At 38.9% G+C, this 17,611-nt stretch overlaps 1 protein-coding gene across 1 annotated transcript; it reads left to right on the top strand.

Annotated features, from left to right (window-relative positions):
* The first annotated feature begins 8,888 nt into the window (after positions 1-8,888).
* Positions 8,889-9,966, top strand: LOC149204602 (putative glutathione S-transferase). The gene is made up of 2 exons (XM_089394763.1): positions 8,889-9,292; positions 9,396-9,966. The coding sequence occupies exons 1-2, from the start codon at positions 8,915-8,917 to the stop codon at positions 9,762-9,764; spliced, it is 747 nt and encodes a 248-aa protein (XP_089250889.1). The 5' UTR covers positions 8,889-8,914; the 3' UTR covers positions 9,765-9,966.
* Positions 9,967-17,611: the final 7,645 nt, after the last annotated feature.

Here is a 17,611-nt window from a genome sequence, read left to right on the forward strand (position 1 = left end):
GACTTCGTCCGAATAGCTGAAGATACAAAGACACAGAGATATACCTCGTATGCATGGATTTGCGTATACATGGACCTGAAACAACCTCTGCCCGATACGGTAAGTCTCTTTCATGAAGATGTAGAATGTATCCAGTTAATCGATTATGAACATGTCCCTTTCGGATGTAGGAAATGTCATGACCTAGGTCACCTCTTCAGAGACTGCCCATTAAATAGCAAACCTACGACTCAAACTGAACAGGAAGGCCCACTGGTAGACGGTTTCACCAAAGTGACAAACCGTAGAAGAGGGAATAAAAAACCAGCAGTAACTACAAAGACACCTCCAGGGAATCAATCAAAGCCATCTACTAGTAATAGCTTTGTAGTATTAGATAATGAGGATTTGCAAGATCCAGACAACTCAACCTATAATAAAAGAGGACCTACTCAGGAAAAGGAAAAAATGGATAGATCCCAATTGAAAGAAAAAGAAAAGGAGATGGATCTAGAAGGTAATCAGCCCAAGAAAACCTCCAAAGACTGGAGCCTTCCTGAAATGGATATAGATGGCACAAATCCCAGCATAGAAGATGAGAAGGAAGGTGATGGTCACTCTTAGGAACCACAAATCATGGAGGAGGATACGGAATCAATAGACATTGGTGAGCTGGATATCTTGGGATTAGAACATGCATGCAAAACAGGGAACTTCGACAAAATACCTGACAGCCAAGTGGACAACCTAGTGGCAGTCCTCAATAAAGCCCAGAAAAAATATTCTCTAGGGGTTCAAATTGGCAGCCAATGGGACGACAAATTCATTACCAAAGGCAGCAAAAAAAGGGGAAGGAAAACTACCTTAGAAAGAACCATCAAGATTGGAGAAGTGCTGGTAGACTCAGGCAGATATGTCAAGCTAACCAAGTATTTCAACATCAATCCCAAGCCTTCCCAATGAAGTTGATCTCATGGAATATCAGAGGGCTTAACTGCCCAAGGAAAGGAAAACTCTTAAAAAACATGTTAATGGAAGAAAAACCAGCAGTTCTTTTTTTACAGGAAACAAAATGCACTTCGACAGTTTTGGAAAAAATAGCAGCTAAGGCCTGGCCAGGGGGGATAGTAGCAGTTGTTGATGCTCAGGGTGCTTCTGGAGGACTTGCATTGCTTTGGGATGCAAGAAAGATTCAAATGACCAACATACATGCAAATAAAAGTTTCATCCAAGCAATATTCCATATAATAGGAACCAACATCTATGGGCACATCACTAATGTGTACTTTCCTCAAGAAACCCAGCACAAGAATGAAATATTGGAGGCTCTAACAAATCTCAGCACCGATAGGCAATACCCATTATGGATCGCTGGAGGAGACTATAATATGATCGCTTCGGTGGAGGAAAAAAAGGGAGGCAGATGCAGAACAAACATGGACAGATCTTTATTAAAGGATTTCATACAGAATACCTGGTTTATAGATATTCCTACTAATAATGGCCTCTACACATGGAACAACAAAAGGACAGGTCCACTGCAAATAGCATCGCGTCTGGATCGTTTTTTAATCTCTAACAATGTTGTTCATGTAGGGGGAGAATTCACAGCTTCTATTCTCCCTTACTCGGGTTCCGATCATTGGCCGATAGCCCTCCAATGGAACTGTCCTGGATGCCATATTAGACGTCCCTTTAGATTTGAGGCTTTTTGGTTGTCTCACCCGGACTTCAACGAATTTGTTAGAGCAACCTGGGTAAAATGTAATTTGACGGATGGTACAAAAATGGCTTCATTCCAAAGGAAGCTGAAATATCTCAAAGGGGAAATTAAAAAATGGAATCATTCTGTCTTTGGCAACATTTTTAAGGCTAAGGAAATCCTCAATCAAGAAATGAAAGTGGTTTAGCAAAGAATGATAACTGAAGGACGCTCGGAAGAACTTAGCAAGAAAGAGTAGTCCTTAGAGAATCAACTCCTCGAGCGAGAGTCACAGGAGGAAACTCTCTGGAGACAAAAATCGAGAGTTAGATGGCTGAAGGAGGGTGAGAAGAACACGAAATTCTTCCACAAATCTACAGTGCAAAGGAGAATGATTAATCAAATTTCCCGGGTGACCAATGAACAAGGAGGCAAAATCGAAACACATGAAGGGATAGAATAGGTGTTCCTCAACTACTTCAAGAAGATGAATCAAGAGCCGGATATAAACAGAACAGAAGCTCTTGGGAAAATCATCAGCAATATTCCCAAATTAATCACGAATGAGCATAACACTCTCCTTCTCAAACCCATAAGCCTCCAGGAAGTTGATGATGTTGTTCATCAACTCAAAGCAGGAAAAGCTCCGGGACCAGATGGATTTACTTCAAATTTCTTTCATCACTTCTGGGATCTGGTCAAATGGGAGGTGTGGCAAGTGGTGGAAGAATCGCGTACCCTCATATGGATGTATCCAGGACTGAACGCAACATTCATAGCTTTAATCCCTAAAGAAGAGGAATCATCCACTCCGGGTAAATTCCGTCTGATTGCCTTATGCAACATCATATACAAGATTGTCTCCAAAGTGATAGCTTCCAGATTGATGCCTTTGCTTCCACTTCTCATCTCTCCAGAACAAACTGGTTACGTTGAAGGAAGGCAGATTACGGATGGGATAATTCTAACCCATGAGATAATCCACTCACTCAAGCACACAAAAAAACCAGGTATGTTGCTCAAACTCGATTTATCTAAGGCTTTTGATAGTATCAGTTGGGAATATCTACAACAAGTCCTTCAAGCCTTTGGTTTTGCCCCCTCTTGGATTAGATGGATCAGTAGTCTCATTTCCTCTTCGTTCTTCTTTATTCTCATCAATGGAATCCTCTCACCCACTTTTTGTCCTTCCAGAGGCATCCGCCAAGGGGATCCTATATCACCCTTCCTGTTTGTCATTTTGGTTGAAGGTTTAGGTCGTAGCATTAAAGAAGCCCTCCGCTCTCATCATCTCAAAGGTCTAGCCTTCCACCAAGTCCCTGCTTTTTCACACCAGCAATTCGTTGATGACAATCTGCTTTTTGGTCACCCGTCTGTTCAAGAAGCTCGAGCCATTAAATCTATTCTTGCAGACTTTTCGGAGGCCTCTGGTGCCCTCATCAACAAAGTCAAATCCCAGATCTTCTTCTTCAACACTTCACAAACCATCCAAAGAACTATTGCCCGTATCTTTGGTTTTTCCATTGCTTCCCTTCCATCTAAGTATTTGGGGGCTCCTTTATTTGCCACGGCTCTTAAGCATGCCTCATGGAACAATCTTTTAGAGAAACTGGAAGCCAGATTATCCCTGTGGACACATAGAGCGCTCAATATGGCAAGTAGGCTAGTTCTAATCAAAGCAGTGCTTCAAACCATGCCTCTTTATCTGTTCTCCATATTGGCAGCACCCAAATGAGTCCTTAAAGCTATCAAACAGCTTCAGAGAAACTTCCTTTGGGGTAATTCGGGACCTAATCGAAAATGGGCATTAGTAAAATGGGAGAAAGCATGTCTTCCCAAAAAGGCAGGGGGAATTGGACTAAGAGACCCAGAACATAGTAATATGGTTATGGGGGCCAAAATCTGGTGTAAATGGCTAACCAATCCCACAACACCTTGGGTCTACCTTTGGACAGCGAAATATGCAAGCAACAAATCCATGGAGGAGAGACTTAGAATGTCAGAAACTAGTAAAGGATCCGTGATTTGGAACTCAGCCATTCAACACAGGGACATAATCCAGAAACACAGTTTTTGGGAGGTGAAGGATGGTCACACGGCTAGATTTTGGGAAGACTCATGGCAGCAGCTCCCTAACCTCAGAGACACAATTCCAGGTATTGCTGATCAAGACATACAACAACATGAGAAGGTGAGTCGATTTTGGGACTCACACAACACTCAAGAATATAGAAAGTGGAAAGAGGCCAGGCACATAATACCACATAGCCCGGAGCAAACTCAACTCTCCCTCTCCACTGAGCTTCAAAAAAGGAAAATACTCACTTCGGCAGGCCGGGACACCCTTAGATGGGGATATGAGGAAAAAGGCACTTTCACCACCAGGGAAGCTTATAAAATACTCATCAAAGAAAAGATAATGAAAGATCAATTATGGGATCGGATATGGAACCCATCCATATGGCCGAAGGTCTCAACTTTTTTATGGCTTATCTCTCACAACAGAATTCTCACTGGGACAATCTCAGGAAAAGGAATTTTGCTGGACCTTCCATCTGCCCAAATTGCAAACAGGAAGAGGAATCAACATTACATCTTATGCAATCATGTCCAATGGGAAGGAAACTCTGGGAAAAAATTTCCTTCCGATGTCAGAAGGATGGAAGAGTGAATGGAGACATCAAAGGGACTCTCCACACCTGGCCCCAAGAGCCGTATAAAAGTAAACTCTTAAACACACTATGGCAGCTCATACCAGGATTACTTATGTGGAATATTTGGAAGTAAAGAAATAGAAGGATATTTAAAGATCAAGCTCAACCAATTGAACAAATTTGGCAAGGACTGCACCAGAACATTAAAGAAACTTTGTCTGTTAAAGGATGGTCTAAAGAGGACTTCCCATCTCTCCCGCAGGAACAAGCCATATGGGATAACTGGCAGATTCAATTACAACATCCGTTAATATCAAAGGATAATTCTTCAAAGCATCTAGAATCTCCATCAAGTTGGACACCTCCCCCAAATAATGCATACCAACTTAACTTCGATGGAGCCTAGAAAGGGAATCCAGGAAAAACAAGATACGGAGGAAGCATCAGAAACTACCAGGGACTCCCCCTAATAACCTATGTTGGCTCAATTGGTTGGAATACCAACAATTCGGCAGAATTGGAGGGCCTATGGAGAGGACTAAATTTAGCAGAGGAACAGAGACTCTTGCCTCTTATAGTGGAAGGGGACTCCCAAATCATCATCAACATGGCCTCAAAGCTTATGCAGGGATCTCAGGTATATAAGGTCAGTAGCAGTTGGAGATTGGCCACTAGACTAGAGCTCCTCAAACAATGGTTTACCAATCACCAAGCAATTTCCTTTAAACACATTAGAAGGGAAGGGAATAAATTGGCTGACTTTCTTGCAAACATAGGGGTGGAAAGTGGAAGAGAATTCTTTGAAGGCTCAATCTCCAGCATAGTTTCAGAGAATCAACTCTCCATGTTCAAGACTATAGTTACTAATGATATGCAGCCGCAGGAGAACTCGCACCCGGATGCGGGTGATATTATGAGTAGTTAATGCCCATACGAGCAACGCCGGCATTAGGCACCATCATAGAGCAAGTAGGCAACTTTTGGCAGCGCATTAAGTCCCATTAATGAGGAATTGGGTGTACAACATGCGGAGTAAATACTTCAGGATGATGAGCATACGATCTATTTCAATTGCCCAGAGCTCGACACTCTCTCTGGCTCATTCTAGTGGAGACATTCCAGGTCGATTTGGTTCACAGGAGTTAGGTGCAGTACTAAGCATTAGGAAGCCATCAGGGCTCCATCGAAGATCGCAACAGGCCAGCCTCAAGCATCTAATCACGGTTCTTCTGGCTCGCATCTGGTATGGTCATCGTTTTTTCCTTGGGTATATAACTGCAATTGGTCGGGTCACGGAGTCGGTTGAAGCTGTTTGGGCTGAGGGTGGGAATCATTCAGACAATTCTAGTATTTATTTCGGGCTCTGTTTTTTATCTATGTGGTGCTTTCTCTGGGCACTTTCTACTCTGAGTACTGTTATCCACGGTTTATTTCAAATTGGGGTGGGGCGATCTTCTTCCTCATCCAACCCTTTTGTCCTCTCAGTTTATCAATCATAGCTGGTATGGCTCGACCTCGAGGAAGTTCCCAGAGGGGCAGAAATTCAGGCACACGGGGGAGTGTTAGAGGAAGGAGAGGTCGTGTTCCTCGACGCATCTCCCTGCTTGTTTCTGTCTCTCTAGCCTCTCCATCATCCGACCACTCTGGTTCGTCCCTCTCCAGTTCTTTCCACTCCTCCCGTTTCACTTTTAAAAGCAAGCTAAACAAGCCTACTATCTCTGCTATTATCACGGTCATCTTCTCAGAGGAAGAAGATGACCTCCCTGGCTCTGATGAACATTCCACGGACAGGACTCTCTCACAGCATTCTAAGGACTCTCAAGGAGGCAGGGTAGAGGATATCCCCATTCTTCCAGAGGGGCAGCAGGATGAAGGTCATCAAGAGGATGCGCGTCTTCAGCAAACTTCTTCACACGAGGAGGTCATTATTTGTGCACCGGCGCAGTTCTCTGGCACTGTTCTGTATCTGGTGATGCCTCCTGGTCGCAATATTACGGATGTTGAAGACAATTTGATGATTGATTGGGTCAGCTCTCCGTGCAAAGCCAACAGCGAAGATGCAGAGTTACCACCTCAGGCAGAATCAATCAACGGCGGAGGTTGATGGAGCAGATCGGACGACAGTGGCGGATTTCGGAAGGCTCTTTTTGGCGGAACTTTACGTCCCGAAAAGTCAGAAATGATGACGTGAGTCGAGAGCCACGTGTCAACAGGAGATTTCATCGGGCTCGTTCATACGGAAACCGCTCGCTGGTCGACGGCGGTCCGATAAACTGGTGGTTTTTGTTAAGCGGTTTAATGCTGCCGCTGATGTCCACGTCAGTTTTTTTCAGTGTAATTCTCCATCGTCTTCTTGTTTTTTCTTTTTGGTGGTGGTGTCTAGTTCTACAGAGTCTTGGGCTCTTGTTTCTTAGCTATGTAAACAAACAGTTAAGAGCTGATGGCAGAAGTTTTCTTGACAGAGGGCTGGCTTTAGCCCCCTCAGAGGTTCCAACCTCTTTGTAAATATTTTTCCTCTTTTATTTATACATAATAGAATAGTCTTTACTCAGAAAAAAAAAATAATAAATCACTTTAAATTGAAAATATGGAGAAAAACTATAATGGATGAAAATTGAAAAATGATAAAAAAAAAATAAGAAAGTTAAATAAAAAAGAAATAAAACTAAAAACCAAAAATTAGTAACTAACAAAAATAGAAGTTACTAAAAAGCCCATAATAATACCTCAACCAATCACTTTACATATTAATAAATTTAAATAATAATAAAAAATAACATAAATTGAATTATCAGTTAAACTATGAAAGTTACTAGACCCCTATAATAAAATCTCAACCAATCACCTTACAAATAAATAAATTTAAATATAGCGATCAAAGAATCGGCAAACTTTCTTCAGCCATCGTACAACATAATGAAAATAGCCCCCTCTTAATTATATTTTTAAGAATTTTAATCAAACGGCATATTGTAAAAAGAAATGTATATGTCATACTAATTTGTCTTTGCAATAAGCTGCACGATAAGTTGTACGCATTTAAAGAAAACGTGGAGGGTAAGTGAAGAAGAGGCCGGATGAAGATGTCAATACGGAGACCTTTAAGTGCTTTGGTTTAATGTTGGCGATAAATAATGATGGCGATAAATAATGTGGTTTGGTTTAATGTTTGAGACGGAGGTTCGCTTAGAAAATTAAAATGTTAGATTTTCTTTCAAAATTTGAACGGTATACGACAGATTGTGCAAATCGGCCAGCTTGGAAACAAGCCAATCGTCTGCACCTATGGAAACAGCTTGCGTGAACGTTCGGGACTACGTCTGAGTGAGTGAGTGAAGGATCACAGAAGCTTTTTTAATTTAATTATTATTCCAATCTAGCCATATCTCCAGAGCCTCCCTCTTAGCTGTACTCAGACCGACCGACCGACCGACGGGATGGAAATCTTATCGTTTTGACTTTCGGCTCCTCTTTTAAATCTGCGGACCCTCTAATGATCTTTAAATCTAATCGTCTTTTTCTTTTTCACTCTGGTGCGCATGAGGTCGAGAAAAAAATCAAAGTCCAGATCTACAGGCCAACTCAAGCGGATGGCATCTAATAATTCTTTGTTTTTTTTTCATGGAGTTGAATGTTATCATTTTTTTTGACTCGGATGACGGAAAATGATTTCAGGCGGATCGTATCTAATACTATTTTTATTTTATTTTAATCGAACGGTATATGACAGATGTGCAAATCGGCCCATAATTTTAATTTTCACAGCTAGGCAATAAGTCAAACGCTGCACCTATGGAAACAGCTTGCGTGAGGAAGTAAGAGGATGGATGATGATGACATCACTGCTTACGAACTTCCACACATTATAATCAAAATCAATTTCAAGGAGCACAAACGGATGACTTTATTGGTTACGGAATCTATTTCAAGGACCACAAACCAATGACTTTATTGGTTACGAAATCTATTTCAAGGAGCGATCAAAACATTTAGATTTGACTCAAGATACAGATAAAGCGTCCTTCAAAACATTTAGATTTGACTCAAGATACAGATAAAGCGTCCTTCACGTTGATTTGAACACTTTGGTGTTATATATTTAGAGTTTTTAATATAGAATTTTAAAAAATTATTCAAGTCACATATATTAATAATTATTATATACAAATTTTCATGCCATTAAATTTAATAAATTTAAAAATATAATTTTAATAAAAAATTTATAATTGATTCAAAATTTATATAATATGTCGATGATCGGAAAATTTTCTATACCTGAAAAATAATAACAATTAAAAAAGAATCTAGACAGCGAGTGCAAGCGGGATTATGCAGACCATTAGTATTTGGACTTATTCCCTTGACTTGACTCCCATCAGCCTCTTGAAGGTTATTGATCACAGGAGGTGGGCCAGCTGAAGTAAGTGCGTGAATCTACCCATCGTTCCGCCCAATTGGCAAAGACGAGTGGAAGCCAAGGCCCCCATTGGCACTCTGGTGAAGCGTGACTTGGGGCGCAAGTTTTGTGTATACTTTTATATATACAAGTACACTACACATAACAGATACAAGTACACATATGCCAGAGAAGCGCATTACAATTGAAAAAACACATTTCATAGCGATGGAGGGTTGTGGAGAGGATGGGCAAGTAAAGCTGTTAGGTGTGGCTTACAGTCAATTCGTGGTGCGGGTTCGCATAGCACTTGCTCTTAAAGGTATCCATTATGAGTTCATTGAAGAGGACATTCAAAATAAGAGCGAGCTGCTGCTGCAATCGAACCCTGTTCACAAGAAGATTCCGGTGCTCATCCACAACGGGAAGCCTGTTTGTGAATCGATGATTATTGTGCAATATATCGAGGAGGCATGGGACAGGAAAGCACCATTTCTGATGCCCAGAGATCCATATGACCGAGCCATTGCCCGCTTCTGGGCTGCCTTCATAGACGATAAGGTAATTCATGCATTCCTACTTCGTTATCTGCCGTTAGGGATTTTGAAAGTTTGAGTTACTCGTTTGTATTTCCGTGTCTAATATGAAGTATTGGTGGCTGCAGGTCTTTCCAAGTATTCTAGGAGCTTTCAAGGGCCAGGGTGAGGAGCAACAGAAAGCGGTGGAAGAATCGGTGGCAAACCTTCTTTTGTTGGAGGAAGTGTTGCGAAGTACCGGAAAAGCGTATTTTGGAGGAGATGGGATAGGTTTGGTTGACATCGCATTGGGCGGGCTATTGGTACCCATCCAAACGGTCGAGAAGGTTACCAATATAGTTTTAATCGACGCACAAAAAACGCCGCTATTAAGTGCATGGGCTGACCAATTTTGTAAAGCCGACAAAGTGAAAAAAGCGTTGCCCGATCGGGCCGAGTTCTTTGTAAGACTGTCCGCGAGGAGAGCGAAGCTGACATCACCACCCCTGGCCAATTAGAAAGGAGGCGGCTGACAGATAGCTAAAATAATAATAGGTGTTGTCGTTGGTCTTGTTGTGTGTTGTGTTTCGATGTTGTGAGACAGAACGCTGGATTTATGTATCAGGTGAGTTTATACTCCTGCAGAATTGGTGGGTAATAAAGCTTGCCGGGGGATTTCAGTGCAATAATATTATTATATAGGTTACTGTTCTGTGTTCACTTCGGTCATTGGAACAATGGAGTTATGTTTGATGTGAATTCGCATTCGTTAAAAATCTGTGGGCTATCTTTATGAATATATTCAGTAAAATCATATTTATTTAAATAAACGGATATCAATCACATGCAAATAACTTTTATTGATATAGATTGATATTAATCACATAAAAAAATCACATTAGTAAATATAATAATCACATTAGTAAATATAATTGAAATATTAAGTTAATCATATAGATTTAATATTTATATTAATATCAATGTTCATAAATAAATAACATGAATATTAATATTATATGAATATTGATATTGATAAATATATTAATATTAATATTAATAAAATAATATTGTCAAATAATTATTATATTATAAAATATTAAATTTTCATAATAATCTTATAGATTTATTGATTTCTTAAATTTATAATATTAATATTTTAGATTTATTATTATTTTTAATAATAATAATAATAATAATAATATTATTATTATTAAATAATCCCTAGGTTTAAATAAGCCGAGTTTATAATACATTATTTTTTGCTTTTATTAATCTTTTAGAGCCTAGCTATGATTAGGTTTCTGTTGTACAAGTACAAACTTAATAACATAGACGATCATAGACTTCCTAAGCTAGCTTTAAATTCCAGCCAAAACCACCTAAGGCTCAATCGGGGGTGGCATAAAGACACAAGGGCTTGGTTAAACTATTGGGAGATCAACGAGAATGATGCATTGCAAAACATAAATAACATTAAAGATATTGTTACTTCTAAGTTCAAAGAAAAAATGTGGTGTGAGAAAGATTTAGCGGCTAAAAGAAAATTAAGTTATTATAAGAAGGTCATCAACCCCACCCTAGAAGATCAAAAGTATCTCTCTATTTTAACTAGCTCAAAGAAGAAAATTAATATAACAAAGATTCGAATGAATTCTCATGAGCTCCATAGTGAAACAGGTCATTGGGCAGTTCCTAAAACACCATGGATGGAAAGGATCTGCCATATATGTGAGAATAAGAACATCAAGGATGAAAACCACTTCCTCTTGGCTTGGATTCTTATTGAGAAGGAATACAAGGGCAGGTTTCCGAATCATATTGAAATAAGCTAGGGCGACACACATTTGGTCCAAAGACTAGATTTTTGGGGAGTTCTGTTTCGATGTCTAAACTGTCACCACACTAGACATCTGCTGGCTCATTGTCCATAGAGCTTCGGAGGCAGACTCATGGCATCCTATCGACATCAGCATGTTCATTGCATAAAAAAAGAGATACACTAGCTGTTGTTTCTCCTCGTAGTTGGTTCAAAACTCCATTTCTCAGACATGGCTCTCCTCAGAAAGCAGGTAATTCGAATCTTCCTGCATCTAACATCACTATTCTCAATTATCAGCTAATCCATTTAATTCTTCCCCTATTCTTATTCTATCATCTCCTTGTCATTTTGATGGGTCTGATGTTCCCTCCATCGAAGCCACCTCACCTCATTCGACTGTATGGAACATTTCCTCTCCTCGTGATTGTCTACCACCTTCGCCTAATGCTCCACTCCATCTGACGTCACAAGACCCGCTCTCTTCCACCCACATCATGTATGTCCCTGTGCCATCATCCTCTCACATCACTCCACATTCCTCGGTGCCAGGATCTGGTCCTGCATTGCCACACTCTCCTATAAACTGACCCACAAATTCTGTGGACAGTGACCTTGATTTTATCCTCTAGAAAAAGACACTAGATCTTCGGTTAGTCACTATTCACAAGCCTGTTGGCCACTCATCCCCTCACATTAGCCCCACATCTGCTGGGAATATTACTGTCTGCCGAAAACAAAACCGTGGAAGCAAACATTTTCGAGGCCGTCCCCGGACTCTCCCTTTTAGTCCAGTTGGTGCACATTCTCTCATCGATGTCCCCATTGGTGGTACTTCCTCCCCTCGGGCCCTTGGAGCACGTATTCTCGCACATGGTCGCCCCAAAATTCTTGGCCCTTAGAGAAATTTTCTCTTCTCTCCATCCATATATTATTCTTCTTTAGGAAACGATGCATGTTCCTCCTCAGGTGGTTGAGTACTTGAGAAAAATGCTTCTGGACTGGTATATGGCGGCCACTGATGCTCATAGCCTCTCAGGTGGGATGGTTTCTATCTCGAATCCTTAGTGGGTCAATGTCAAGGATTTTTCATGTTTTGTTGCCATCCTCCTTGCTGGTCACATTCACAGGCTCAAGGGTAGAATTCACATCCTTAATGTAGATACACCATACCATGATCGAGCCATTTTTTGGAATAATCTGATTGAGTTAGAGTTATTGGATCTTACTTCACTCATCATTGCAGGGGATCTAAATTTCACTATTGGTTTGAATGAGATTTGCGGATGTTCCAGAAAGGTCGATGTCATGGGTGATCGTATCAAGGATGTCATCCCAGAGCACAATCTGGTGAACATTTGCGCCTCCACGCTTATCCCCACCTGGGACAATGGGAGGCTGGGAGCGAGATATATTGCAAAGAGACTGGATCTCTTTCTCCTACATGATCAGATCATTGAGAGGCTTGGTATGGTATATGAAGTGGTTAGCTCTCATATATCTGATCACAGACCCATTGCGCTTCACTACAGAAGGGATGATTACAAAGGCGACATGCCCTTTAAATTCAACATGGTATGGCTTGATGACCCATATTTTAACTCCCTTTTGCGTGATGTGTGGAACAATGGCGCGGTTCAGTGTTCCTCTCCCATGAGGCACATTCAGGACAGGTTGTGGGTCCTGCGACAGGAGACTAAGGCATGGGAGAAAAGGAAACAACGACATATGAATAAAGAGCTTGCTTCTATTAATAAAGAAATTCTGGATATCCGCCCCTATTTAATTTGACGTTATCTACTTGATGACATTTGGAGCCGCATACAAGTTCTGGAACTTCAAAGGAAAAAACTGCTCCATATAAAAGAGACGACTTGGCGTTTAAAAAGCAAAGAAATTTTGATTCGGAAGGGGACCAGAATACCAAATTGTTTCATAGATATGCAAACTATAGGTGAAGAATAAATTCCATTTGGGATATTTCTGATTCAAATGGTACCAAGATTCAGCCGCGGCAAGACATTAGTCGCATTGCTGTTTTCCACTTTCAGCAAGCTTACAACCAAAGGATTTTGGTTTGCCGAGAGGACCAAATCTGGGGGGTCGAACATTTTCCTACCATGTTTGACGAGGATGCTAAACTGACGCTCTATCATCCTGTTTCGGCTGAGGAAATCATGGGGGTCCTGAAATTGTTCAAGGGGGATGAGAGTCCTGGCCCTGACGGATAGACAGTGGAGCTCTTCACACATTTTTTTGATCTCTTTAAACAGAATCTTGTTGATATGGTCGAGGAATCATGGGTTTAGGGCTTTATACATCCTCACATAAACTCCACTTACATCGCGCTGATACTGAAGAAGACTCATACTCTCACCTTTTCGTATTTTCATCCTATATCACTTTGTAATCTTGTTTACAATATTATCTCTAAAACTATTTCAAATTGGATGAACCACACCCTCTCCATGTATATTTCCCCATAACAGTTTGGATTATAGACAGATTCATGATGCTGTGGCGATTACCCAGGAATGTATGCACTCAATTCACACAAAAAAATTAAATGCAACTATCATGAAAGTGGATTTAAAAAAAGCATTAGATTTCTTGGATTGAGGCTATCTGAGGCTGGTCCTCCACAAAGTTGGTATACAAACTAGTGCATCATAATGGATTATGGCCTGTGTTTCAAATGTACAATATGCTATGGTTATTAATGGATACCCTACGACATTCTTCAAGGTTGGGAGGGGTCTTCGGCAGGGCTACTCTCTATCCCCACTTTTATTCATTCTAGTTATGGACAGGTTGAGTCTCCACATTAAAAATGATGTGGCCGAGGGGCATTTCCTTGCCCTTCACCTTGGCAGGAACATACATATCTCTCACAACTTTTTCATGGGTGACGTGCTCATCATGGGGATCCTCAACAGATTTTCTTGGTTATATCCTTTTCATACTTTCACTAATTTGGAGAATGCATCTGGTTTAATTATGAATCATTGGAAATCTACTATTGTACATGACTAATGCGATATGGATGTTATTGATTACGTTCAAAGGTTGTTCAGAGTGGCTTCTGAGATATTGCCATGGGTTATGAAATACCTCAGATTCCATATCAAATCATGCAGCTACAAGGTCAATGACTAGATGTGGCTCGTGGACAGATTCTATAAAAAAATATCTGGCTAGGAATATAGATGCCTATCCATGGGGGGTCACATCACATTGACACAAACAACGACCACACAGATGTGAGTGTACTGGGCACACTTAGTCCATCTGCCACTCACCATCATAAAAAAACTCAATGGGATCATCGCCAATTTCATCTGGTCTATTATGAAAAATAAGAACAACATCCATCTTACTATATTGGTTCATATTACCATGCTGAAGCGTCTGGGAGGCTGGGGCATATTGAATCTAAGGAGATTCGGCTGTGCATTATTACTTAAATCATTATGGAGAGGGATATTTGGGGAAGGCACCCGGGGTATGATCATTAGACACAAATACCTGAAGGACCTTGATTTTCCTCTTTGGCTACATAGGGGAAGTATCGATAACAAACCGGGCTCAGCTATATGGCTCATTTTTACTAAAGTTTGTCACTACTTTCTTATGCTACTCGCTTGGAAATTGGGAATTGGTCATCGCATTTTTATCAATATGGACAAAATTCTAGGCATCGAAGCTGCTGTTAGGCTTCTTGATAGCCTCATATATGGATTAAACTGTCGCAGCATATTCTTCTAGCAGCAGGTTATATCGGCATGGCATGACAGATGCCCTATCTGGAAGCAGGCCGGGGATTTGGGATTGAATGGACATGCAGTACAGGAATGGGATAGGCTTCGAACACACTTGCAACTTGCTGGAATTAGTAGCGATGTGGATAGAGACATGATCACCTAGATAGGTAAAATGAAGGGAGAGAATGTCATGGTGGCGGACACATATCTTACACTCTGTCATCAGGAGACTCAACACCCAGAGGTATGTTGGTTCTTTAAATATTGGAAAACTAAAATTCTTATTAAGATCACTCTTTTCCTTTGGTTGGTCTCGAAAAATAAAAATCTAACTTGGGCAAACCTACATAAGAGAAATTGATATGGTCCGGGGATATGTGTGCTTTGTAGGAATACATAGGAAAACGATCTCCACTTATTCTTAACATGTCCTGTGGCTACTCATATTTTGCAAAAACTTGGTGGAGATTTTGGCTTTCAATACACTCAGTTTACCTGTATTTTTGATTGCCTACAATAGTGGAGCGAGCAAAATATTACTTGGCACAATATTCCTCCTATTCTCTTTTGGGAGATCTAGAGGTGGATGAATAACATCATCTTTAAAAATTTCAGAGAGAGTGTTGCACATGTGCCGGAGCGCATTAGAGAAATACATTCCATTGGACTAAATCTGGTATGGGATAAAAAAAAATTAAACAAAATCCATCTTCTCTGAAGATTGATTATCCAATTGGTTTCTTTGACGAAGCATCACAAAGAAGTAGATGCAGATGTGGGTTCTTGATATTTCATTCACCAGATCAGGATTTTTGGATCCACTGGGGTGCTAGCAATGGCAAAAAATGTAAGGAAGAAGCCATGGTATTATGGGGATTACTCTAGTTCTCTAAATTTTTGAACATTCCTAAAAAGATTCCAAAATTATCATTGATTATGTCAGGGGACATGCAAAAATATACCAACCTATTCTACAAGGTTGGCTGCAACAAATCACATATCTCTGGAATTCTCATAATGACTCTACGATTCAACATATTGGTAGAGATTTCAATCAAGCTACGGATGGACTTTCAAAGCAAGGGCTACTGGAAAAGTTGGATGGGATGCATATCGAGATCAAGATGGTGGACCTTTGCTTAGATGTCGGGGTGCTGCCACTACCAGGATAATTCCACTTCTGCCTGAATCATATTTTGCTTCTACTCATGGAATATAACAAGCTTTTTGTTGTCTATTTCTCTAAATCATTGTAGTGTCTTATACATAATATTTTGTTTATTTCAAGAATTGCATACCGAACAAGGAACTATTAGACTATTATGCATTTATGTATATATGTTTAGAATTGTGCATATAGACATGATAACTAAAAATGACGACAATATGTTTGATCACCGAGTCAATGAACTCATATTAGTTCTGAATCGCTGATATATGCTGCTACATTATGATGTTTATGTATTCTTTTGGAATGAATATATCGCTTTTTTCATGCTAAAAAATTAATTTGAGAATTTCAAGGTATATTGGGGTTTTATAGATTTTTGATATTCACTTTTATTTTTATGTATAAGTATGAATTATAATTTTTTTTATAAATTAAACGTTTATATTTTCCAATAATAAATTTACATATAATTAATAACATATCTAACACACACACACACACACACACATATTTCCTTTTAAAATGTACAGTAAATTTAGAATCTAAGATCAATATGGTTATAGTTAGAAAATTAATTAGTTTAATTTATAAGTTACAATGTGTTGGTTTTGACTTGAGCATATTTTTATATAAACCAATTATCTATAGTCTAATAGATAAAGTACATATTGATGAAATATATGAGAAATTACAATTCAAACATAAAATAAACAATATAAATAAATTTAGTGGTTTTCATAATTATAGTATAAATGTATATAACTATTGTATTTAATATTGATTCACCTCCTTAAATATAAGGTTAGATTTCAAATTTTTACCATCTATATCAAAATTTAATCATAATCATGACCGTATTATCATAACCTCATGTTTTTCCCTTTAATCACAATTTCTCTAAAATTTAAACCGAGCTTGGAAATTTTTCATTCATAAGCATGACCATATAATGACACCCCATGTTTCTTCTCTTTAATTGTATTTTCTGAAGAGACTTTCAAAATTGTCCATTATTAAAGTATTAATTACTATCAATTATTTCTCTACATATATGGAAAACAAAGACTTCGATTAATGTCTCACCTTTCATGTTTTACCTAAACTTTTGTGCATTGAAATTGCTCTTGCAATTTAACAATTACAACACCTTATCTGGTACTCTCAAGCATTATAATTATTGAAGTTATGAAAGGAACAAGTATTAAGCCATTGGAATCTTAATAAAATCTACTAGTGATTATTTATCCTTACAACTTACCATTAAGAAAAAGCATTGCTTTTTGATACAAAACCACAATGTAACATAGACAGAGAAAACTCTACAACAAAATACAACATATTTGTAATTCGAAACTTAAATTTATATTTATTTTTTTGTTAATTTTAATTATCATTTCACAACAAAATATAAATTTAAAAACCTTTAGTTAATTTTACATAAATATATAATAAAAACTTTAATAAAAACTAAAAGATAAATAGACTCCACACTATTATATTATTTTTTCTTAGATATATCTTAGCGATATTTCATGTTTATTTTTTTTTTTTATTTCTAAATAAGTCAATTTTATTATTATTACAGTAAATTTACAATTAATCAATTTATAATTAGTT

Source organism: Pinus tabuliformis, chromosome 1_2 (genome assembly GCF_031772625.1).
Source record: "Pinus tabuliformis cultivar Carrire ecotype Pingquan chromosome 1_2, CPIR1, whole genome shotgun sequence".
Classification (NCBI taxonomy): domain Eukaryota; kingdom Viridiplantae; phylum Streptophyta; class Pinopsida; order Pinales; family Pinaceae; genus Pinus; species Pinus tabuliformis.